Below are 23,995 nucleotides of genomic sequence, written 5' to 3'. Positions count from 1 at the left end.
CAACAAGCCTACTATGAAGGTTCTGACCTGTATCCCAGGAGGCCTGAATGCCACTCTGACTTCTGGACAGGCATCTTGTGTGACAGGCTTCATGAACTCATCTGGGGGACAGGGGAATGCATGCATTCGTGTGTACTAGGGCTGTGAAGACCACCCTTCAGTGGGACATGACATACTACTCACTGTGCTTTACCACAAGTATATCAGCAAAGCCTGGGACGGCATCTGCCAGCTTGCCAAGGAGAGAAAATGTGGGCAGGCTGCTTCTCATGGTAGTTGCTTTGCACAGCTGTAGAGGAGACAGAGAAGGAAAATGTCTCACTGATGAGGACAAAGTCCAAAGGCAGAAAGGCACCCAAACCAGCAAGTTCTCAGTGATGCATCGTTTTCCAGAACAGGATCTTTTCCAAAGATGGGTCCTCTTCGCCACCTCGGATAAACTACAGGAAAACCCCAAATACCACACTAAGTCTCCAAAAGGTCTTTAAATGAATTCAAGGAATTGCTTGCTTGTTGTTCCTTTTTCTCTTTCTCCCCTCCACCTCTCACATGAGCCGATGAAACAGAATAATTTCTCACCACTTTTGCTACTTCCCTTTTTTTTTGTACCCTGTGGGACCATCATAAACTTAGGAGAGTGTAAGAGCCCATGGCACAGGCTGGGAAAGCTCCTCATATAACTGAAACAGTAAAGTAGGAAAAGGAGTATCTGAGCAAACCACACAGTTTCATAAGACTATCATGAAGCCCTATGGCTGCAAGGCATCATGAGAACAACATAAAAACTCCACAGTAAACACTAACACTGCCTACATCTCAGTTGGGGAACTGGCATTAGGACATCCAAGGTCAGGATGGATGGGACTTTGAGCAACCTGGTCTAGTGGAAGGTGCCCCTGCCCATGCCAGGAGGGCTGGAATTAGATGATTTTTAAGGTCCCTTCCAAACCAAATCATTCTAGGATTCTGTGATCCCACTGCTACATCTCAGTCCTGCAGGGCCACTCGTTCCTCAACCTCTGAAAGACTGGAAGCAAGGGAAGAGAACTCATCTTCACTGACCTCCTTCTGACTTTCATCCAAAATGCAGTGTAAGTACTGTTCTGACTTCAGCTCCACAACAAGCCGCACCAGAACTAGGCAGAAAAAACAGGATCAGTAATACACACACAAGAGCACTCACAATCCATCTTCCATGGGGCTTTAGCAGACCAGTGAGCAAAGAGCTTACAAATGAAATGAGCACAGACATGCTGAGAGAGCAGGGTTACAGCAGCATTCCCAGTACTATTACTTCTCATAGCCCAGCTCAAGCTCCCTGAGGCATCATTCCAGCAGTCCTGCTTCAGCTACACTACAAACCATGCATGGAAATGAGCTGCAAGTGACAAACCAAGCCTCAGAACAACAAGTAAACACAAGGAATCAGGAAAGGAAGGGGAAAAATACCTAGCTTAAAAGCATAAAAACTATGGTAATTGAATAGACCAGCCTTCCTACTGTATGAAAACTGGCCTTTAAAAATGCATCCTTCCAGAGAAGATATCAGAACTGAAACTGCTGAGGATCCTTAGATTCACACTCAGAGCTCCTTATTCAGCTTCTACTGTCCCTAAGGTAAGTGAAGTCTTTCAGCCATTCCTCCCTACTGCAGTTATGCCAGACACCTTAACAGAAAGCAAGGCACCAATCACCAGTGGTGCTGCTCCCCTCATCAGTCCAAGTAAGTGCTGTTATTATTGGTCCACTGAAACTTTAAGAACTCTGTCGACTCTGTACTAACGAGAAGAACCAGCAAGAAATTATGTTTACCAGGCAGTGGCAACACATCACCTGGGGTTTCCCTAACAAAATCACAAGGGAGTTGACTGATGCTGGCAGGCTGCCTGTGCCTCTACACATATACCAGCAGGCCAGTTGTAGGAAGCAAAGTTCCTTTTCCAGTACTTTTAGAACTGGCACCTGAATGTTCAGCAGATAAAATTTTGGCAACAGCCCCTTTACTGAGACACTGTGCACATTTCTACACAGGATTTGGTAAGGCTGTCGTGGATGTAGCCTGCTGTCATGGCATGACTTATTTGGAAAACCTACACTTCTGATTCGTATCCTAAGAAAGCATTCTAAAAAGAAATACCAGAGACTTTTGGGTTCACCATTTCTTGGTGTACCCAAGGCAATACTAGACCTACTTCAGATAGAGCTACACATCTCAGCAGAAGCATGTCTGAGACAGGTGATTTATACATGGTTCAATACCTCTTTATTGCCTCAAACTCTCAGAAACTTAAAAAACAAAAAAAAAAAAAAAAAAACCTTTCAAGACTTAGGCAACACTCATTTAAAATTGCTCTGTTAGAGAGCATCCATCTCTCAACAGTCTGGTAACAAGACAGAAAGACTTCTCCACCTTACAACCCCATTTCAAGCAAGTGTCTGAAAACGAAAATCCCTCTGGAAGAAGTTTGTCATAGCTCCTTTTACCTTTCTTGGCTGGACATGAAATGCATCATTGCACTGCTGGTATCTCTAGACTCAGCAGAGTTGTCCAGGTTTAACTGGACTATAGAGATTCCTTTGTCAGCCTTGTAGATGTTTCCTTCAGTTTTCAAATGAGGGAGTGCTCACAAAGAGGAATCTACAGCCTGTACAGTTAAATCACAAATACCCTCTACTCCTGAGGAGAAAGCAGTAGATCCCATAGATTTCCATTTGCTTTGACAATTTGGTCAGGCCCAAAGATGCCAAAGCTGAGGCACTGTGACCCATCTAATACTAAATTCACAACACACACAAGAGCCTGTGACACCAATGTTAAATATTTAAACATTCATGCACTCCCCTGCCCTCCAATACTGGAGCAGACCACTCTTTTTTGTTGCATGGATATAGATGTTTTTCCCCACTGAAGCTGTGTTGAAGCTGAGCATCTCACTATAGGTATCAGACAAGACAGATTTTCCCTTTCACAAACTGCCAGTAATTGAGATGTGGCACTTGTCTCTCACCTTCAGCTAATAGGTTCAGGGTACTGCTGTCTTCCACAGAATGTAACATCCCTACAAGATAAACCACAACAGGTCATGGAACTCATTTCTGCTTCTGATCACCAGTGCTGTAATTCCTTCTTGTTAAAAAGAGCTGAAACGTTTTTTTTCTGAACTGTTTTGTTTTCCCTGCTTCACACCAACCTAACTTTGTCAGATGAGGGTTTATACTCTTCAGGAGTATCCCAAAAGGTGCCTCCATAAGCAGGACACAGGGACATGAGACACTATGTTCTCTTGCAAATTTTTTATGTGCTTTATAGTCAAAGTCAATAGCTCCACCTATGTCAGGGAATATGTAACTGCTGCCACCCCCACATCTCACTGTGTACCCAGTATCCAGTTTTGTCCTTTGTGTCCTCCTTTCTTATCAGGTACTATGAAGAGTAGAGGGAGTCTTCTCCCTCGATGGTACTGGAAATGCTGAAACCAAATTTGAACACCAGGTTTAAAACATCCGGAAACTATTCCAACATTAAATTGAACCTGAAGGCATCACTTCACAAGTTAATTTTACAATGAGAGCATATGATTGGGTATGTCAAAATAAACCAGTCTCATTCTACTACACCCCAGCAGACAAGAAACTCTACTTCACAGCCCCTTCCAACCTATACCATCAGGCATTATGGTTTAGACCCACACTAAACCACTTGCTTTAATACATCCAATCAAACTACCTCCCCTCTGATGTCTCAGAATTTTGACGAACTAAAGCAGTGTTGTGATGGGTGTAGAAATTACTTATTTCCTGCCTCATCTGCCCAATCCTTATAACTCTAGAAAAGATTTGTATACAGCATTATTACAATTATTAATTACAATACTAGCTGCATGAAATTCAGACATCTGAAACACACCACCTCATATGTAACACTCCACGCTCCACCTCTCTTAATCCTCTTTCTTCTGCCTGTGCTTATTCCAATATTCTCTCTTCAAATGTATTTTCCCGAATTCACTATTAATACTTCTTCCACAACACTGCTCACACTTTTGGGGGGGTCCCTCCTATATTCTTGCACCAAATGATCCTTGGCTCATCCAAGCTCTATTGAAAATGAGCACACCATTGTTTGTAGCCCCAAGCTTAGATTGGGATTCCAACTGCTCAAAGAGTTACACCAAGTACAGTAAAACCCAAAGCTGTCCTCAAACCACCCAATCATACAGAGAATTCTCTTCTCAGAGAATTACTAAAACAGACAAGAGCATAGAAATGCAAGCACAGCATCCCTGTCTTCTGGGCTATTTTGTGTTAGGGCCATACAGTGTAGGGTTGAATTGGCTACAATCACCACTCTTTCCACTACTCTGAAGGATTATGTGTGTACACACTACTAATAAAAATCTGTGCAATTAGAAGAATGAAAACTGCATGAAGTTTTGTTTCTATAAAAAGCTGCTTCCAAAACGTGCACAACACAACTTATGGGCAATCAACTGCACTATTCAGTGCGTCAAGGCAGGGATAGGGTCTTGTAGGTTACTCTCCCCCAAAGAACAAAAATTACCTGTGAGGTGCAAATGAGATGGTGGAATTAAAGGAATCTGGTATATTTGCTCTTTGAATGCAATCTTACTTCTACCCTCCACTTTTCCCTTCCTCACTGTTCTCTCATTTAGACCATTATTTCTCCTCCATCAAGATTTTAGACATTTCAAATACATTTCCCTGCTATGCAAACAGAAACCAGTAAGAGAAACTGAGGATCACAGAGATTTACTGAAAAGATACTTTCTGACACCCTGCCGAATACTATTTTGCTGAGGCTGACTCACCAGAAAGCAGGTTTTAGTTGTACAGCAACAAAGATTTCTACAAATGTAAAGTGATGGTTTAAAAAACCCCCACTACTTAGATTTGTGATTTGCACCTTTGATAAGAAATTCTGCAAAACCTTTTTAAGCTCACACTTTGACTTCTGTATGAATCTTCATATAACTCCAGAGGCATGAGACCAGAATGGAGGGTATTCAGGGAAGAGTAAAATGCCAGGCACTCCCTTTTCTCCAGAAGGACTTTACAGGTACGTCAAGATACTTTGGAAAATTGCAAGAACTTTATGAACATGCCAATCTGGCATGTCAGGGAATGAGAACATTAATTAACCTATTCTAAATCAGTGACAGGCAAGTTTTCTGCAGGGAATAATTACACACTTAACAGAACGGTTAAAGTATGGAGGTAGGCACCTCAATATTCTTCTACTCTTTTTTTCTGGCTTCAAATATGGGAAAGCTTCACAGGTATTCAACAAAAGGTAACTGCCTCCTCCCTGCTGCTGCACCAGGCCTCAGCAGAGCTCTTACCAAAGAGAGTTCCTATTAAATGCATGCACACCCTCTCGTCTTGTGCCAGCAGCTGGACGACTGGCAGCGCCTGCCAGGCCAGGGCATCCTGGAGACGGGACAGGACGTGCTTCTTGCGCACCAGCTACGGATCAAACACAGCAGCCCCGTTAGGCCTCGGGCCCGAGCCCCGCGCTCCTCCCACCACCCTGAGGGGAAAAGGACCACCAGGGCCCGAGTGCTGAGGCGACAGTGCTGGCCAAAGGCCACACGGCGCGGGTGCCGGCCCCGAACCGAGAGCCGGAGAGCGGCAGCCCAGCGGGCGCTCCGCGGCCCATCCGCACACGGCAAGGGGCGGCGGGGCAGGCGCTGCCCACCGAGGCGCTGCCGTCACCCAGGGTCTCCACGGAGCAGGCGAGGCAGAGCGGCGGGCGGAGCGGCAGCGCCCAGCGCGGCCCGTGATCACCGCAGGGTCCCTCCGCCTCCACCGCCATCGGCCGCTGCCGGGACCGCCGGGACTGCCGTGCGGCTCCGCCTCGGGGCCGCCCCCGGTACCGCGCCCGGTACCGCCTCCCTTCCGGCGGCCGCAGCAGCGCTCCCGCCTCTTCCCTCACAGCGCGCTCCGGCGGACTGCAGCGACCGCGCCGCGGCCATGGTGAGTGGCGTCGGGCCCCAGCCTCCTTTTCTTCCTCCTTCTTATCCTCTTCCTCCTCCTTCTCCTGTTCTTCCTTCTCCTCTTCCTACCCCTCTTCCTCCGGAAGGCCTGGGTTAGAGGGAGGCCGCCTCCCGGCTGCGCGGCGGGCAGCACGTGGAGGCCGTGCGGAGGTGCGGCCGGTGCGGCGGCGGAGGCCCGGGGAGCTGGCGGTCCTGGGGACACCCGGTAACCGGGGAACTCGCTGTCTGGGGTCACCCCCGCGCCGTGCTGGGAGCCGGAGAGGCTCGGCTCTGCCAGCGCCGGTCGCTAACACCGCTTGTGACCTCCCTGCTGTGCCACCCCCCGGCCCATGTTAACGTTTAGAAGCTACTTGTGGTTTGCAGAAATAACCCTGATACGTGCTCTTCTGGTGATTTCTTCAAAATTTTTGTTAGTCTGTTAATTTACACTGTTACGATGCACTGAAGTGCTTCATTTTGTGTAGTCTTTGTGGTATAAAACGCCTGAAGACTGCCCCATAAGTGCACTGCTGCTGGTTTGTAGGGTGTAGATTGTGAGTAGACACGCTCTTTACTTTGATGAGAAGTGTATCTTCCTTACTTTTACCCTTTGATTCAAGAATCTTTACGCTTTTAGGAGTAAAAGGTAATGATGTCTCTTCTATATGGGCAGAGCAGACACGACTCTAGAAATCAGTATATGTGGAGGACATGATGCTTGTGCAGCGGTGATTGGACTAAAGCCTCCTTTTCTCCTCTTGTAATACTCTTTACTTTTTTCCTTTAGAGTGAGGCAGAAGTAAATCCCAAAGCTTACCCGCTGGCTGATGCACAGCTCACCAAAACACTTCTGGATCTGGTACAGCAGTCCTGCAACTATAAGCAGCTACGCAAAGGAGCCAATGAAGGTGAGACTTGTATGTTAAAAAGCGTGCTATGAGTCATAACAAGGGTTTTGTGAGATGCCATGGGTAGAGGTTGTCTTTTCTCTGTAGCTGTGAATCACTCACTTTATATAGATATGGCTATTGCAGGTGTGTGTCTCCTTTCTCCTCCTTCAAGCCTGGTTTAACAATATTCAGGGACAGAATTAAGCTGTAACCTTTTCAACATTTATATGCAGTTCTGGTAGATTCCCAAATCGTGTTTCTGGTGCACGGTTTGTAATCGTGCATGCTTCAGTGGTGTGGCATTGGAATTACCAGATATCTAGCCAGTTCAGAACCATACAAGATTTGGGTTTGAAGGTATGTCTACTTCAACCTGCTCACAGAGTGGCTCCCTTCACAGCTGCTTGGGGCTTCACCTAGTCAAGCATGTAAAAAACTCACAATCCCTGAAGACAGAAACTCAGTAATCTCTTAGAACCCATGTGCCATGCAGTAAATCATCTTCCTATTGATGCCACTTTCAACATTTCCTAATGTTGTTTTACATCAGATGTGCTTTCCAGAAAGACCTGGTCTGACTCTCCAGTTTCTTTTGCAGCCACCAAAACACTGAACAGAGGGATAGCAGAGTTCATTGTGATGGCAGCAGATGCAGAGCCCTTGGAGATCATCCTGCACCTCCCTCTTCTCTGCGAGGACAAGAATGTACCTTACGTGTTTGTGCGCTCCAAGCAAGCCCTGGGCCGGGCATGCGGAGTTTCCCGGCCTGTCATCGCCTGCTCCATCACCATCAAGGAGGGATCACAGCTAAAGCCTCAGATCCAGTCTGTACAGCAAGCTATAGAAAGACTGCTGGTCTAAGTGCCCATGAGCGTGTGTGTGAAGTAGAAAAGTGCAAATTAGGGGAAATTCATGTTTAGCTTCAGTTGAGATGATAGTTTTGATATCAGTGTTTCATTTCAAAATGCTACATTTTTAACAATGGCTTAATTATTAGTGTTTCCACCTCCTATCTCCCCGATTTTCTATTATTCCACTCCAACAGATTCATTCTCATTGTATTACTTCTTGAAAAGTGACTGTACAACTGTTTCCTGTTTTATGTTTAGAAGGACAGAAAAAAAAAAAAAGTCCCCCCCTTGTCTTCCTGTCTGCCTGCTCAGGGCTTTTTCAGCCTACCTGTCAGCTTTCCCTGTGTTGCAGTATTTCTGCTAAGCTTCAGCCTCCAGCAGTGTGAGTAACTCTGCATTTCTGAACAGTTTAGGCTACTGAGGAAAAGGTTCCCTGTGTTCGGGCTGCTGGAGTCATTAAGTAATGGAGCAGCACAGGCAGGTATAAGGCAGGCAGCACCTACCGTGTAGCAGCATATGGAGCCAAGATCAGTGCACATAGCACAGCCCTTGTTCTTGGAACTACACAAGAGACTTCTGTAAGAGATGCATGGGGCAGCAGAAATCTTATGGCATTATACAAGGGGAAATCTCTGAACTTGATTATTTTTAAATCCTGACTTTTTAAGAAAAAATAAAAATGCTGCAAAGCTAAATAGAACTGGTGAAGCATTTGCAACTAACTGGAGTGTTTCTGCTTGTAAAGCTAATCTGCTCACAGGATGCCTAAAGGCTACTGCAGTGCAGTAATTTGTACTCCCTACTCAGTTTTCTATGCATGGACTGTTACCACAGAGGTTGGGCTTCCTAGGCAAGTTAAATACAAAACACATGGCAGAGAGCAGCCTGTTGTGGCTGTCAAGTACCCTACAACTGGCTGTTAATTATAAAAAGTGCCATGCTTTTTAGCTACTACTCTAGTCACCTGACTGGAGATGAACCCTTTTAAGTCATGGTCAAGGAAACAGAGAACAAGTAATATTTCAGATAAAATAATATGTGTCTCAAGAAGAGAATGCTGTATTATCTCATGTCCTGGAAAAGCAGCATAGAGCACCAACAGCAGTCTGGATGAGTGGTGGTTTTATGGACCTAGTTTTTAGTTAAATGCATATTGTATTATAAATCCACTTCTGCTCTGATCAGGAAAGTTTAAATGCCTGTGTTGGAATATCAGACCTGTTTTCTATTGCAGAATGCCAAAGCAAAATAAGTGTTGAAACTCCATTAGGTGCAATAGCAGAAGGGAAGAGATTTTTCCTGTAATGTTTCCCCAGAGGCACTAACTTTATACTTTCAGTAAGTACATCCCAAGCATATGAAGTCAGCTCATGACTGAAGATACCATGTTTGTATATTTTTGTAAATGGCTGGTACCAGTAATCCTTGTTGAGGTGAACTTGATACAAATACTTCAGAATCCTTTTATTTGTATGAGGTTTAGAAGGGCTCCTGTTCCCTTCTACTCATGCTGACAGTTGAGCTAGTTGTGTTTAGAAGTACAGTTTTGCCAAGGATTTGCCCTATTGTACCAAGACAGCTGATGTAAGAGAAAGCACATAAGGAGCAGAAATAAAGGATACTTGAGCAAGCAGAACTGTCTGTCTTCTGCTCTGAAACACTCCATCACCATCCCTTTTAAACTTCACTTAACGTGATAGCCTGCTATTAAAAAGAACAACACAAAGAAAAAAAAAAAAAGCCAGGAGGAAGATCTAATAAGCTAGAACAAACATGCCACAATCATCCAAAGCCTGGAACATAGTATGCCTGAGGGTTAGCAATCCAAGAGAGATGTTAACAAGGGTATTTGCAGAATTCAATCCACAAAATTACAGACAGGCTAGTCTCACTATTCCACTCTTCAAGCCTTGCTAAGACAAGCATTTACAGTAACTTCTTTGCCCAAGGGCAAAATAAATTGAGTCCTTAGGCAAATCTTTATTAAAAATAACTAATCCAGGCTGACTGGAAGTGTAACAGGCAATGTAGTTTCAGTACTGCAGAGCTCAATGCAGGCTAGCTGCTCTCTGGAGGAACTGAGGTAGAAGTGACCAGCGTGCTGGCACAGCTAGAACAGTCACAGTGCCAGAAGGGTGGTCACAGCTGACTCCACTACATGTGCCACACTACAGACTGGTCATAGGACAGTTTGTGAGCCACACACAGGAATCTCTGGGCACTAAAAACATTGCAGACCAAAATGGACACCTCAGGTATCCAGTGTCTGTGTCCCATAGAAAGTTAAGAGTTTCACTAAACAATTAGCAATTTCCTAAAGCAAAAGCAATAACTACTTATTGGTTTTAGTCATCTTGCACTGTAAGACACGTAGGGCATGCCAGGGATGGAAGTCTAAAACCTAAAACACCCAGCTGCAGACTTCGTAAGTATGACTAAAAAAGTAAAAATACTGTATGTAACAAGGGCTCTCTCCACAATTTGCTATTCTATTTTTAAAGCACAGATTTGAGTACAGAAGCCTTCACAATAGTCTGATTCATATTCACTTAGAGAGGTGGAAAAGTTCTATGCCATCTCAGTAATTTAATTGGGATAAATGCTTGCAGCCTTGCGGGGAACACAATTTGTTTTCCATTTTTAAACCAGCTTTTGCTATTACAATTTATAAATGGAAGACCTGTGTGTGCAGGTTTGTTAAGTGCCAGCTTTTTGCCCAAGGGATTGGATATTGCTTCCCAGTAATGATTTTTTTTTCTTTTAAGATCTGCTGGTAATACTTGTAACGGCGATGGTGGAAAAGAACCCGATTTGATTACTAGTACTGATACTGGCTGTTTTGGAGAGTAATACATATCTATATCCTCTGTTAGAAGACAGACTCAACCTGCTGCTTGAATCCATGTGGTGCCATTAAGACATTAAGATCATTGTGTTTTCTTACACTGAAGTGAATTCTGCTGTCTTTACGATGCAGAGACAGCACAGTGTTGCAAAAGAAAAGGTCCAAACTTTTATTAAGAAACCAGCAAGGCACAACTCTGTCCATGTACAGTGGGTGACCTGAATTCACAGGGAATTTAGTTCTGCCTTTAGCTACTGTCAACAGAATGCAGCTTTGCAGAGATGTTTCACAACTAAATAAAAAGTTTCTCCACTGCTAGACAGAGCAACATTTAGTTGCAGTCTCTTTCATAGCAAGATTAAACAGACACAGCACCCACATAAGACAATCAAAATTCTAAGCAGACAGAAGTAAACCAGGGCCTTCCTCTCCAGCTTAGCATTCATTAAAGTATTCAGTTAAAGCATCCATAAGCTCCTGCTTCTTGCTTCCACACCTCAACCCTAAAAACCTACATGCATCCTTCAGAACAGGTACAGTGAACTTGCCTAGAGTGCCCTTCTGCACATGACTCCGCAGCTCATCTTTTGAGACTTCTACCTTGGGCCTCTTCTCCATTTGACCATCAGAAGCTAGAAAGATATATTTTAGATCACAAAGATTTAAAAAATGAGAAAGACATCAATGTTTCTTATACATACTATAGTTAATGGCCATTAGCATTAGGTGACACTATGTAAGTCATGCAGTATTTCATTGATAGGAGTGATCTTAAGTATTAAACTTTATGTTCTGATGAAAACAACGTCCTCCAAATGAAACTTCTAAGGCATTTTTGTTGAGACAGCAGAATGCAATGATTCCAGAGGGAGGTCAGCTAACTGACACTCACTTCATGCAATCTTTCATAGACTCCCAAATTACACATGGACTTGAGCATTACTTACACATTTAGCCCTTAAGATGCCCATCTTGGACTTGCTAAACAGCCCACACATAAAAGTCTGCTCCCTCACCAACACAAACTGAAAGCATGAGTGATTTTACTACTCTGTCGTAAAACAGGAAATTGCTATTATATATACAAATTCTGCAGTCATTACCTACGTTACTTCTTTATACTTCACTCTGCAGTTTGTCACTCCAGCAACTCTCCAAGTGGATACCACAATATTCTCTACTCTAAGAATCAATACTGGACATAACACCTCATTGTGGATGGAGGTCGGCAGAACTGTTGCACAAGCAGCTTCTTTAAACTATGAGACAAACTGAAACCACTAAAGCTTCTAAATAGAATACAGATGTTATGTTTTGTGTCTGCACCACCATTACTCACCTTGTTTTCGCTTTACAGCCTTCCCAACAGGATTGTAGTCAGGGGGATAAACCAGCTGCTTAAACTCATCCACCAGGTTGCCCAGCCTGTGGCTCATCTGTTCAGACTTTGGCACTGGCAAAAGATAAAGATTTGCCCTTTCAGAAACATTGTGATCACAAGAAAGTCTACAAGGCCTTGTTGCCAGATGAACTATCTGCTCACCTGGTGGGAAATACACAATGCTCATTCTACAAAACCATTAGTGTATGGAATCACACAATACTTTATTTTGCAGGATTGTGTTGGACATTCACCAAGAGGGCACTCACAAAATACAAACCAGCCTAGGTATGCCCACTCTGCTCTGTATGGGGAAATGACACCAGTTCATCAAGCACTCAGCTGTAACTTTGGGGTCTATGACAACCAGAGACACCCCCAGGAGAAAAGAACGAGTGCACAAAGGGGAACTAACACATGTTAATAATTTTGGGGAAATGATTACCACATGTATGTTTCTTCTGGGAAAACCTACATAAACATTTTTTTTCTGTACTAGAGTTGCACGATTTTGGTGGAGATATCCCCTCACGCATCCAGCACTGTAATAAAGAACGCCTGCTTCTTAAAGCTGCATCGGTGCTAACAAGTCTGACCTTTTCAGTAACATAACTAGACATAACTGTGCTTCTGCCAGTAACTAGTCTGCAAGTGTCCTGCAAGCATGCAAAAATGCAAATATTTGTGTTATGATACTCTCAAATGAGAAATTTACTACTCTTGGTAATATCAAGAGGTTGGACACCTGGAATGCTGCATCCAGTTCTGGGCTCCTTGGTACGAGAGAGACATGGAGCTCCTGGAATGGGTCCAGCAGAAGACAATAAAGATGATTAAAGGACTGGGACATCTTCTTTTTGAGGGAAGTCTGAAGGAACTGGGCCTGTTCAGCCTCCAGAAGAGATGACTCAGAGTGGAACCTCATCAATGATCTAAGTATCTGAAGGGAGGGTGTCAAGAGCATAGCGCCAGGCTCTTGGTGGTGCCAAGCAACAGGGAGAAACTGAAGCACAGGAAGAGCCACCTGAACGTGAGGAAGAACTTTACTGGGAAGGTGACTGAGCACTGAGATAGGTCATCCACAGAGGTTGTAGAGTATTCCTCACTGGAGAAATAATTGAAGAACTACCTGGAACTAACCCTGTGCAATGTGCTGTAGGATAACCCTGCCCAAGCAGGGAGGTCAGACCAGATGACCACTGTGGTCCCTTCCCTCCTGACCCACTCTGAGATTACACAAGACACTTAGATATAAACTCTCCCAGTCACTAGGTGGCAGCCCTGCCCCCAGCAGAATAATTCTCTTGATTCAGTCCATTTATCACACTGAAATATTAATGAGATTCTTGAAAAGAGGAATTTCAGAGAAGACATTTATCACCTTGGACCAACAAGGAAACAGGTGATTTTTTTTTTTTAATTCTGGATGGTAAAGTGAGCAATTTTTTTCTTTACCTTAAAAGCGACAGCAATAGAAAATAAGGTTTCAGTATTTCAGAATGGACACATTTAGAATCCTACATAGTGCAACTGGACACAACTGAAATATTTCTTAAAAAACATTTGGGTTTGTAGTAGCACATATTTGACTTATAACAAAGTCATGAGTCGCCTACCCTGCCTCCCTTCACACCCGCCAATAGTTCTCACTTGTAAGATCCTCAGCTTGTTCTGGTTCCATCATATCCAGTGCCAAAGCCTCCAAATTCCTGAAGTGCTGCTGCAAAACTGGATTCTCAAAGCTGTCAGCCCTGTCAAGAATCCCCCAAAATGTCAATGCATGCTGCCAAGACAGACAAAGCACTTAAGATTTACCACCAACTTATTTCAGAATAAAATTTCCCTCTTTCCCACACAACAGTCCATCTCATCAGAACTGCTTTTTCTCTGTTCAGTTTACCTGCTGAATCACTATCCTGTCATGTATCAACCACATAAAATTGCTGTGTTAGAGTTAGAAATTTTTATGAGGCAAAAGGAGTTAGTGGCATTATACTTTAATAACAGTTATGGTGGCTTCAACATATCTAGGAAAAAAATATCCCATGAAAGTACTTCATAGCATTTACCCCAGCTATAATGAAAAAAAAGGCTTAAATCTTCTTTCTAAAGTGCTCTAATTTAAATGATCTGGGTCTGATCTGCTGTAGAGTGGCAGAACCACAATAAAATGTGATACCTCTGCAACAAATGACAACAGCCCAGAGAACAAGAGCAATTCCACAAAGAACTCCAGAACATGCTACATAAAGCATTGTGGTGCCTGGGTATCCAGAATGATTAAGAATAAAATCTGGACAAAGCTACTGCAAAGAGAAGCAATTTCTATCAAAATACATCAAAATCTCATCTCAGGAACACCACAGCTGAACAACGTGTGCCACAGAGCAAGCAGTGGTTGTGCTTTCTTCCCCATGCCCCCCCCTGCACCCTATTTATCTCCAGGTACCTGTATTTGAACCGCAGCTTCTGAATTATTTCCTTCATTTTGTCCACCTGCTCTCGGCTGGCTGGCACATTTTCTGTAAAATCCACATTACGTTTGTCATCTGCGTAGGGTAGAAAAATCAGGTGGAAACCTACACAGAAGAAAGGGAGGAAGACAACAGTTAGACAGAAGCATGGTTTCAAAATAATTTATGGGAGAAACCAAGATGGTTATTATCTAAGTCTGGTAACTCTAAACTAATTACCTGCTTTGTTGTTCACAACAGCAATCCATAATACTTTCAAATGCCTACAGCATGACACTCAATCCCAATCTCAATGTTTGTAACCAACATCACTAAGGGCTTTGTGAAAGACATTGACACTAAATTCATAGTTGGATACAAGTCACTTTTTATGCAAGACATCAACTAGTCCACCTCACCCACCTCTTACTGGATATGAGGTTGAAAAAGATTTGTTTGAAAATCAAATAATGCCCACATTATTCTGAAATACTTTACTTTGTACACAAGCAGTGTTACCTCCCTACTTTACATTCTCCCAGAAGATGTTTTAGCACTTAAACAGGTGAGAAAATGCAGAACAGCAGAGTCTGCTCCCTAATCATTCCCCACTCAGCTGACGTGGCATGAGGCTCACAATATGTGAGATTATTTATTTAATATTTTACAGCATATTCAAGGATACAAGATAATTCAGGAAAAGACACCCTGTCTAACAGGACAAACAGGGATAAAAAGGCATTTCATTTCTACATCAGTTATTTGAATCTGCTAAAAAGAGGCAGAAGGCAGGGAAAGCACTCTCGCTAGGTCATACCTGATGCAACTGGGGCTTTAAAAATAGATTCAGCATCAGATGCTTACATTGACAAAACTGAAGAAAAGGAATATTGGGAAGTATTTTCCCCAGTTTTAAGGAGGGGTAGCACTAAAAATATTTTCCCTCAATACAGGATGCCATTACACTGACTACCTCCAATCATGCAGGGAAAGGCAGCATCTCTTCCCATACCTGGAGGGGATATCTGCACTTTCTGCTCATCCAGCTCTTCCTCCTGGGGAACCAGGGCCACAAAGCGAGGAGGGATGTTCCGGCGAGGGGTGTATCTGCACAGCATCATCATCTCCCTCTCTGAACACTTCATCAATAGGGCATTAAACAGTGTTGTACTCCCTGCAAAGGAACGAGTGGATTGGTCAGAATGACAGCTTTGCTCTGTTGTTCTGGAATATAACTCTAGACATTACAGTTTCAAAACCTGTGACTTCTTTGAAATGCTTGCATTATTGTGGAGGTATAAAACAAATTCTAGAAGGGAGAAAACTCAAAATAGACAATGGTAGTGAGTCTCTCCTGACCAGCAATGCAAGTTCTGGTGGAAGAAGTGAAATCACTACCATCTGAGCAATGGAATTCTGTGAAATTTTATCTACAAAGTCTATTTCTGTTTGGTGGGACATCACAATAGAAGCACGTCAGAGACTTTTTGTGGAAGTAACACACTGAGAATTCAAACTTCAGTACACCTCCTGAGGCACATGTTTGCCTCAGGTGTATTTCACCAGACATGGTGGTCAGGGAAAGACTGACATATAAATAAAATGACTGAGCCAGGAAACTGCAGTCAGAGAAGCAAACAGAATAGTTCTTCTCTAGTCAGACACTGCAAAGCCTTTGGTCATAACTCAGCCCTCTTCATCTACTGCTAAACTGAGGAGCTAACGGTTTTTTTCTTACTAGTGCAGCTTGGGATATATTTCTTCATAAACAGACACATGTATACATATAAAAAAGGCAAAAAGCAGTTCTAAATGTCCTTGCCCTCTCTCTTCACAAGCCTGTAAATCACTGTTAATTCAACTATATTTCCCAAGTATTATCTTTTCACTAGTAGGTGATATGGACTTTAAAAGAGCAATTATTCCCCCTGGTTTGGTGTTTAGTTTTTTTCTCTTTTCTGTTGTTAGTTGTTTTTGTTTGGGCTTTTTTAACCATCTTTGCTTTCTTGTCAGGTACTAGGATCCCTCACTTTCATGAATGGCTATAACAAGAAGTTTGTGGCTACATCTGCATGGTTTAATTAGCTGCTTGTCACAATGGAAAAACATGAAGCACAATTGGCTCTTCTGCTATAGAAGAAAACAAGAAATATCTGCAGCTGAGAGGGACAATAACAGTTAATTCAGTTCTTCTTAACATGAGCAAGTTTTTAAGTTCGACAACATTTTTATATTCAATGATCCCCACTCAAACACACGATGAATCAGCTGGTTACACTAATGCAAGGTGGCAAATCTTCTCTTCCCATCTTTGCTTACCTCTCACCAGGGACTCCTCAGGATAGATGAACTGGGAGGGCCTGATATGGTGGTGCTGTTTGAGCATTGAAAGTGGTTTGAAGCCAATCAGAAACAAACCTGGAGAATCAAACCGTTTTAACTCTTCTGTCTCCTCTTTCTCCAGCACAATCTGTCGGTTTCCGTATGTCTAAACCAGGGAAGAGCAGGTGATAGGGCTGCCAGCATAAAAGAAAAATGGGGACCAGGTGGCAGGACAGGGCAGAAAGTGCAGGAAGAGGATGCAATTGCTGTGTTCCACTACTTAAAAGAAGGTTATAGACAAGACAGTGTAAACCCTCATGAGTAGTGCACACCATAATGGCAATTGACAGTCTGTGACCATTATCCCAAGGAAAATTCTACCTGGTCATAAGCAAAATACACTTTTCTAAGAAAATGGCTAAGCCCTGATACAGAGCGGCTGTCATATCTCATCTCTGGAGTTCTTCAGAGCTGTCCCAAAAAAACCCTGAGCAACCTGATCTGGTTTTGTGAGTCTTGCTCTGGGCCAAGCTGGACCAGACTTTTTCAGAGGTCCTGTCCAACTGTAAACTTGCTTCAGCAGATGCATGTCAGCTACCTACTCCTGACAGAAATGGTGACTGAGAAACAATATTTCTGTAGCACCACTCATGCATCACAAAATCAAAACCATATTATAGTCCAGCTGCTGAAGGCAGACATCAGGGCTTAAATGCTCAGCTTTCTTTTTTTTCTACCGTACTTTATTTCAAGAATCTAATATCCACTATAAATAGACTTAATACTTCATTTTAAGACAACAACTTTAAGAGCTATTAACATGGAAGAAGACACAAAGTGCACTTGTGACAGTATACCTAGCAACTACATAACCTACTTTGAAATAAACTGTGCCTGATCAAAATGTGACGCTCAGTTTACATCAGCCAAACTGTCAAGCAAGAAGGCAAAACAAAGAAAAATTTATACAAAACACTCCAAAGGTAACATGCCTTTCGTTTGGAAAACAGCTCCAACTCCCCTGTGATTCACACTTGTATGTTTAACACCATGGACCAAATCCGTTCCTAAGGAATCAAAAGCTGACAGCAGCGGCAATGGCACAGGGTCACACAAGGTCAGGCTGTGACAACCTCGTTCTGCCTTACAGAAGGAAACATCCTATGCTCCTGACAGCACTTCCACCAGCAGCTATGCCTTCCCACGACAGTCAGGCCAGGGAAACAGCCCACAGAGCTCAAAACACAACCAGCATGTCCCCAGGTGCATACAGATGCAAATATTTCTGTACCTCATCTTGAAAGCGCAATACAAACAAAAGCGGCAAGGGAACTGGCATCTCCCTTGCACATTGCGGAAACAAGAAAAAGCAGGCACATAATCATATGTTACCTGAGCCCTTTTAGTGTCACTGGGCAGGAGCAAGCTGCCTGTTTTTCCACTGAACATCCTTGTTTTGGTTTTAACTGGTTCATTAGTTTCCCGATAAAGCTTCACCGGATATGGTTTATAAGCTTTTTGAATAAGGTTGTAAACACCAACAGAAAGCGCCACATTGTTGCTCAGATGCAGATTTAGCCTGTGTAAAAAAGCAGATACACACTTGAGATTCCTGCAAAATCACTACTGCAGAAGAAAATCACCTCCTCATGTAAGTTATTTCCTCTGACCTTCTGCTGTTCTCCCCCAAAATCACATATATCTTTTGAAACATACTACCACCTGCGTCATAATCTCACATAAAAAATATTATTGCGATATCATCATTTCTGGTCATAAAACTTATCTAAACACAAGTAATTTATCATATTTCTTTGACCGTTTTTTCACTGAAGGGCAACTATGCTCAAGCAGAGCACAGGACAAGTTCCCCTTTGGGCACCCCATTTATGCTTATTGTAATGTTCATGAATTCTCGTAACTGTTTGTGCAGAAAGCAAAATTCTCCCACAAAAAACCCACTGAGATTTAAGAAAAAATATAAATGAGACATTAAAGAAAAAATCATATGTAGAAGTTCAAAAACAGAGGTAATCTTCAAGTTATGAGAGCAGAACAGTGAGTTACTACAAATGCTACTTCTTCTCTTGTAAAAGGTATCACTGGTATGGGATTCTTCCTCCCCAGCTATTAGAAAACTTGAGGAACATTCCCAGAAAAGAAAATAAAGCTGCAAGCAGGAACAAGAATGTCAGTGACAATAGCTCAGGTTGGGATACTTTATAAATAATTACTGGAAAAAAAATAAGGCCTTGAAGTTCATTCCCTTACTGTGCTTCCACATCATTCTGCTATGAACTCATTCCCTAAAAAAACAACTGTTATGGAGAATGTGGTTCCAAAAATACTTTCTATCTGCTTTGTCAAGATCCCTTTAATCTCTCTTAAGTATCTCTAATCTTTTAGTAGAAGATTAAAAATATCAAGGATGTGTGAATCTATGCCAAGTACCTAGACAGACTGGCAACATACAACTATTCAATAACAGGCCAAAATACCTAGCATTCACATTCAGATGAATTTTTTTTCAAGTCAGTATTGGCAAGAAAAGCCTAATTTCAATCAGATTTCACTATGAACTATTTTTTATGTTGCAGCTTTTTAGGTAAGTACTTGGCAATTATGTAAATTTTTAACAAATTATCATTTCTGGCCAAGCTTAATACAGGAGAGAACACACAGAGGAAAAAAAAAAGAGGTCGACTCTGGTCTTCTCATCCACAAATATCCTTGGAAACTACAGAAGAAACACCAATCTTGGACTGAAGAATTAAGACTGAAGAATATAAGAACTGATGCCTTTAAAGACCAGTCATTCCAGGAGAGGAAAAGTGAGATGCAGTCTGAAAATAACACTAGGAGCCTCCATTGAATAGGATCATAACTAGGCACAAACCTGACTAGAGTCCGTTTCTTTGTCTCTTTTGCTCGTACTTTCTTCATGAGATGTTCCAGTTTCTCTGACTCTTCAGGCTGGATCCCAAGGTCCTCATCCTCTGCTATATTTATAATATCCCTGTAGAACAAAGAGATATCGAACCCTCCAGGCTTCTTCAAGTGCATCAAGTCCAAGATGATACCTAGAAACCATGGGAGGAGGTAGGAGCAGGATCAGAAACTACTTTTTTCTTGCATCAGCATGTATCTCAGCACTCTCAGATTTCTCTACCTACACAAATAATTTAAATAAGAATAAACTCCAAATTGTCATCTCTACCAGATGTGAAACGTTCTAGAGAAAGGGGAGATTCTAGGACAAGAGGCAAAACACATTCTTTAATTTCAGTCAAAACAATGCAGAGTAGAAAATGTTTCCTCTCTAATTAAGAATGTGGACAGCAGTGAATATGAACTGGCTCTGATAAGCGCCTACAAAACAATCTTACCTGAGGCATAGACAGAGGGGAGTAACAAGTTCATGAAATCCCCTCTCCCTTAGTTATAAGATTAAGAAGCTTCACAGCTTCTAGATCCAGGACATCTCCTGAATTCCAAAAACACTGGTTACCTCAACTACACAGTTGAACTTATGCTGTCTACTCTCTGAACTCAGGCTGATCTCCTTCAGATAATTCAAAATGGAACCATTAAAGTAATTTTCCTTTTCCATTAACTTGGTGTTATTATTCCCTTCCTGGAAAAAGGTACAATAACAATAAAAAAGTTTATTTTCTTGGTCCTCTCATGTTCCCATTTATGCTATCAAACTAGAAAGAGATCTTAGAAAACAAGTACTAGCTACTGGATACCAGATGAGAAAACATATATTCTAATTTAGATTAGATAGCAAATTTCTATTTCAGAAAATTTCAGAAACATTCCCCAGTTCCAATGATTTTACATCTTCTTCCATCACGAACTAACAATGCAGTTAACATCTGCTGCAAAGATCCATCACGTTTATTGTGTCTAAAATTAAAAGGGGAAATAATGACCTGTGTCTCTCAGATCACCAGCTCTGGTCCTGGCCAGCTTGGCTTTAGCACTGTCATTGGCATGAGGGTCATCCTCATTGGTAAAGAGCATGATCCTCTTATGGCTCAGCCTGACACGGACATCACTGAAGAGATTCGAGCAGGCCCAGAGAGCTTCACCCAGTGAATAGTCAGTGTTGTGGCCAAAGTTCTCTTGGAAAAGTGCTCGTCCTTCATCTCCCTTGTATTGGTCCAGCTCTAGAACACGCTTCGCACCTGGAGGGGTGACAGCATTCACATTAGAAATACTGAAAGAAGAACCATGAGCTTTTCTAAGTATGCACCAGGCTTCCCTTGCAGCTGACATCCTAGGAATGCTCCCAAGCACCTCTGTGGCAGTGTCCTTCCAACACCTGGCTGAGAAAACTGTCCAGCATGGCCTAACATCTGCAATATCACAAGCCAGTTACCACTGAAAGCACCTGCTATGACCAAGAGGACACAAAATGCCCTGGCACCAGTGTGGGCTCTTTCTGTGGGGAAGGGAAACAGGGATCAAAGCATTGCAAACCCTCTCCACTGAATGCCAAGTGCTCAGCAGCAAAGACAGCAAACTGCAGAGGCACAGCAGACTGCTGTACCACCACACAAAAGAGAGGAGCCTGAAAGGCATCCTGCATCTCCACAGCATGCTGGAAAGGTGAAGGGCTCCTCCTCCTCCTTCCTCCCCCTTCATGTCAGAGAGAATCCATGCAGAGGTGAGATGAAGCCCACAGATCACCACACAGAGCACAGCAACATTCAGGTTAGGTATCCATAGCCTTGTTGCAGCTCTGAGAATTACTTCAATCCCACTAAGACTCATTTTCCCACCTGTCTATCAGCAGGTTCTGTTTTCTCCTGTTACCCTACAACGGGAAACAAGTTTTCATTTTTCTGCCACTGCATTCTGCAGAGCTTCTTCCTTTGTCCTTCACTTTTACAAAATCTCATTTGAAAATGTTTTCCTCCCCCTTTACTATTTTATTTTCATCTCCTCATCTGTCCTTTAATGTAAATGTTCATAATTCTGTGCTCTGTAATAACCACCTATAGTATCTCCTCCTTCTCCAGCAGATACTGCTCTCCAGGGGCAGCAAATACACAATTCTGTTTCTTTTGAACTGATGCCTTAAGTTTTAGCTTTCATATTTTCTAGATTCCGTACTGCATTGGTATATAACTCTGAATTTCATATAAAGTGTTAGCAAGTTCTCTTTACCATTTAGTTAGACAAAAGAATCCTTCTCCAGCCCAAGAACCAAGGACACCATGGCAGCTTCAGGCCCAAAAAGTGCAAACAACAGCAAATTGAGGAGAGCAATCTGGGAGGATGGGCCTTCATAACCTGAAGCTGTAATTGAACAATTAACCCCAACATGTAAATGGACCAAAACTTATAAAAGTGTGAAAACTCACTACCAGCATGCATCTTGGGTGGAGCCACAGCCAGGCTCTTGTACTGCCCAAGGTGTGTCCTTTGAACAATAAAGGACACACCTTTTTAATAAATACCTATTATAGTCCTTTAACACTGTCCAGCCTCTGTTCTGGGGAGCCTCTCAAGGCTTCAGAACAACACCCACCTTTCACCTGCACTGTTTTTTATCCATATGGCGAGGCTCCTGCCTCCAGCACAGGAGAAAGGACAAGCAGGGGAGGAGGAAGAAAAATGGAAAAGCAAGACCTATAACACACTGTCTGCCAGAAAAGGGAGAAGAACCTAAGGCAGTCCTCTCAGGTCTCTATTGTAATGAATTCTAAAAATAGGACAAGGCGCAATTCTTTCAGGAGAAGCCCCTGTGTCGTTAAACCTAGCTAAAGAAAATGTAATCAAAAGTCCTCAGAGATAAAAGCTGCTATTAAAAGTTGTAGACAAAATTCCCCCAGAAGACACTCAACTGCCAGACAATCTGTCACCACTAGCATGTATTCTTCACACTTCTCCTACTGCCTTTCCAATTCAGCAACCGGCACTTGTTATCAAACAAACTGTATGTAACCTTAAGAAAATGAAAGAGTGAAATTCAAGAACCTCAGAACTTATTATGGAAATAAAAGATGGAACACCCCAAACAGGCTACCATACTGAACCACCTGTTCTAGCTGACACTGCTTGAGCAGGAGGGCTGGACAAGATGACCTTGAAAATCCCATCCAACCTCAGCCATTCTGTGATGTTCTTCATCAGGTGGAATCTGTGATGCCTTAGCAGAGACACACACTTTTCTGATGGACATCCAAGAGTTCTGTTGGGATTCTCTTATGTTTAGCAGACAGCAAGTGAAGCTACCACATTAAAATATAAGAAAAGGCATAGAAAAGGATCTGAACCAACTCTAAGAGAAAACATTATGCTCTCATGAAGTTTCTAAGCTTCAATAGCAATAAATATCTAAATCTTTCCCACCACTAACAGTGCATTTCAGTAACAAGAACTTATCTGATAGCTCTCTGATTTTAGAAAGATCAGTTATTGATGCTACTACAGAGATTTCCTTATTACATCTTTTCACACAACCTTCATACCACTTTACCTGGATTGTCCAGCTCCTGAAGAACATAAATGTGCTTGAAATCTGCCGAGTTCTTGCTGTTTTCTGTACCGTAGAACACAACACTTAACAGGTCCCTGTCACTGCTGATAATTTTGCTAGTATACACATTCCGGATACACTGAGAAAAACGCACACAGATCAAAATCAGAAGAAAATATTTTTCAGTAAGGAGTGTGAAAGTCTTGCCTTAGCAATTAGCAGTTTATCCATCCCTACCTGGATGGTCATGTCGAAAGGAGTCTCTGCATCCCCGTCGGATTCGAACATGGCCTTGGAGGCATCCACCAAGAAGATGAGGCTGTCCCGGCCCGGAAACCTCTGGTCCGCTACGGAACGGGGGGAAACAATTTTAGCAGCGGCCCCTCTACCCATGAAACCTCGAAAGCCGGCAGCGGGCCCCGAGCTGCTCTCCGTGAAGGGGTGGAGGGCCCTTACCGACGGCCTCGGCCCCTTCCTCCTCTTCCTGCTGCTCCTCCTCCCCCTCCAGCCCCTCTCCCCGGTAGAACGACCCCCACCCCGCCATGGCTCGCGCGGCACCGCCGCCTCAGAGGCTCGGCTGGCTCGCGCCAGACGCAGCAGCCGCGCCACCCAGCCCCACTCACGCTCAGCCAACCGCCGCTCGCCAGATCACCCCGCCCCCGCGGCTGCTCTGACCAATGGCGAGAGCCGAAACGCGCCGGGCCCCGCCCCTCCGGGGCAGCTGCCCCTCCCCTTCACGCGAATTGGCTGCAGCGGGGTAGCGAAGGGCA

General features: G+C 43.2%; 3 protein-coding genes across 4 annotated transcripts in view; 1 reads left to right on the top strand and 2 right to left on the bottom strand.

Moving 5' to 3' along the window:
* The window catches only part of MEI1 (meiotic double-stranded break formation protein 1), a 37,491-nt gene extending 31,652 nt beyond the window's left edge, over window positions 1–5,839 (bottom strand). Inside the window, exons 1-5 of the mRNA XM_062492234.1 lie at window positions 5,717–5,839; window positions 5,361–5,484; window positions 3,009–3,059; window positions 1,063–1,136; window positions 184–289 (exon numbers count right to left, since the gene is read on the bottom strand). Of these exons, the coding sequence (XP_062348218.1) occupies window positions 184–289; window positions 1,063–1,136; window positions 3,009–3,059; window positions 5,361–5,484; window positions 5,717–5,833 (472 nt within the window). The 5' untranslated portion in view covers window positions 5,834–5,839. The remainder of the gene's footprint in view (window positions 1–183; window positions 290–1,062; window positions 1,137–3,008; window positions 3,060–5,360; window positions 5,485–5,716) is intronic.
* Window positions 5,840–5,939: 100 nt separating this feature from the next.
* Window positions 5,940–9,628, top strand: SNU13 (small nuclear ribonucleoprotein 13). The gene is made up of 3 exons (XM_062491373.1): window positions 5,940–5,994; window positions 6,781–6,901; window positions 7,482–9,628. The coding sequence occupies exons 1-3, from the start codon at window positions 5,992–5,994 to the stop codon at window positions 7,742–7,744; spliced, it is 387 nt and encodes a 128-aa protein (XP_062347357.1). The 5' UTR covers window positions 5,940–5,991; the 3' UTR covers window positions 7,745–9,628.
* A 1,037-nt stretch (window positions 9,629–10,665) lies between these two features.
* Window positions 10,666–23,775, bottom strand: XRCC6 (X-ray repair cross complementing 6). 2 transcript variants are annotated; one of them, XM_062491372.1, is made up of 12 exons: window positions 23,682–23,775; window positions 23,463–23,572; window positions 23,226–23,364; window positions 20,671–20,925; window positions 19,632–19,815; window positions 18,128–18,314; window positions 16,733–16,901; window positions 15,426–15,587; window positions 14,410–14,539; window positions 13,611–13,711; window positions 11,919–12,032; window positions 10,666–11,211 (listed from the first exon to the last, which is right to left on the bottom strand). In XM_062491372.1, exons 1-12 carry the CDS (start codon window positions 23,767–23,769, stop codon window positions 11,015–11,017), a joined length of 1,836 nt encoding a protein of 611 aa, XP_062347356.1. In that variant the 5' UTR covers window positions 23,770–23,775; the 3' UTR covers window positions 10,666–11,014. The 2 variants fall into 2 exon arrangements, with proteins under 2 accessions (XP_062347356.1, XP_062347355.1); XM_062491371.1 differs by having other exon boundaries at window positions 23,226–23,241; window positions 23,682–23,769.
* Between the last annotated feature and the right edge of the window lie 220 nt (window positions 23,776–23,995).

The sequence above is a fragment of the Cinclus cinclus genome, chromosome 4 (genome assembly GCF_963662255.1).
Source record: "Cinclus cinclus chromosome 4, bCinCin1.1, whole genome shotgun sequence".
NCBI classification, from domain to species: domain Eukaryota; kingdom Metazoa; phylum Chordata; class Aves; order Passeriformes; family Cinclidae; genus Cinclus; species Cinclus cinclus.
The sequence above is the reverse complement of the archived record's forward strand: the minus strand, read 5'-3'. Positions and strand labels throughout refer to the sequence as shown.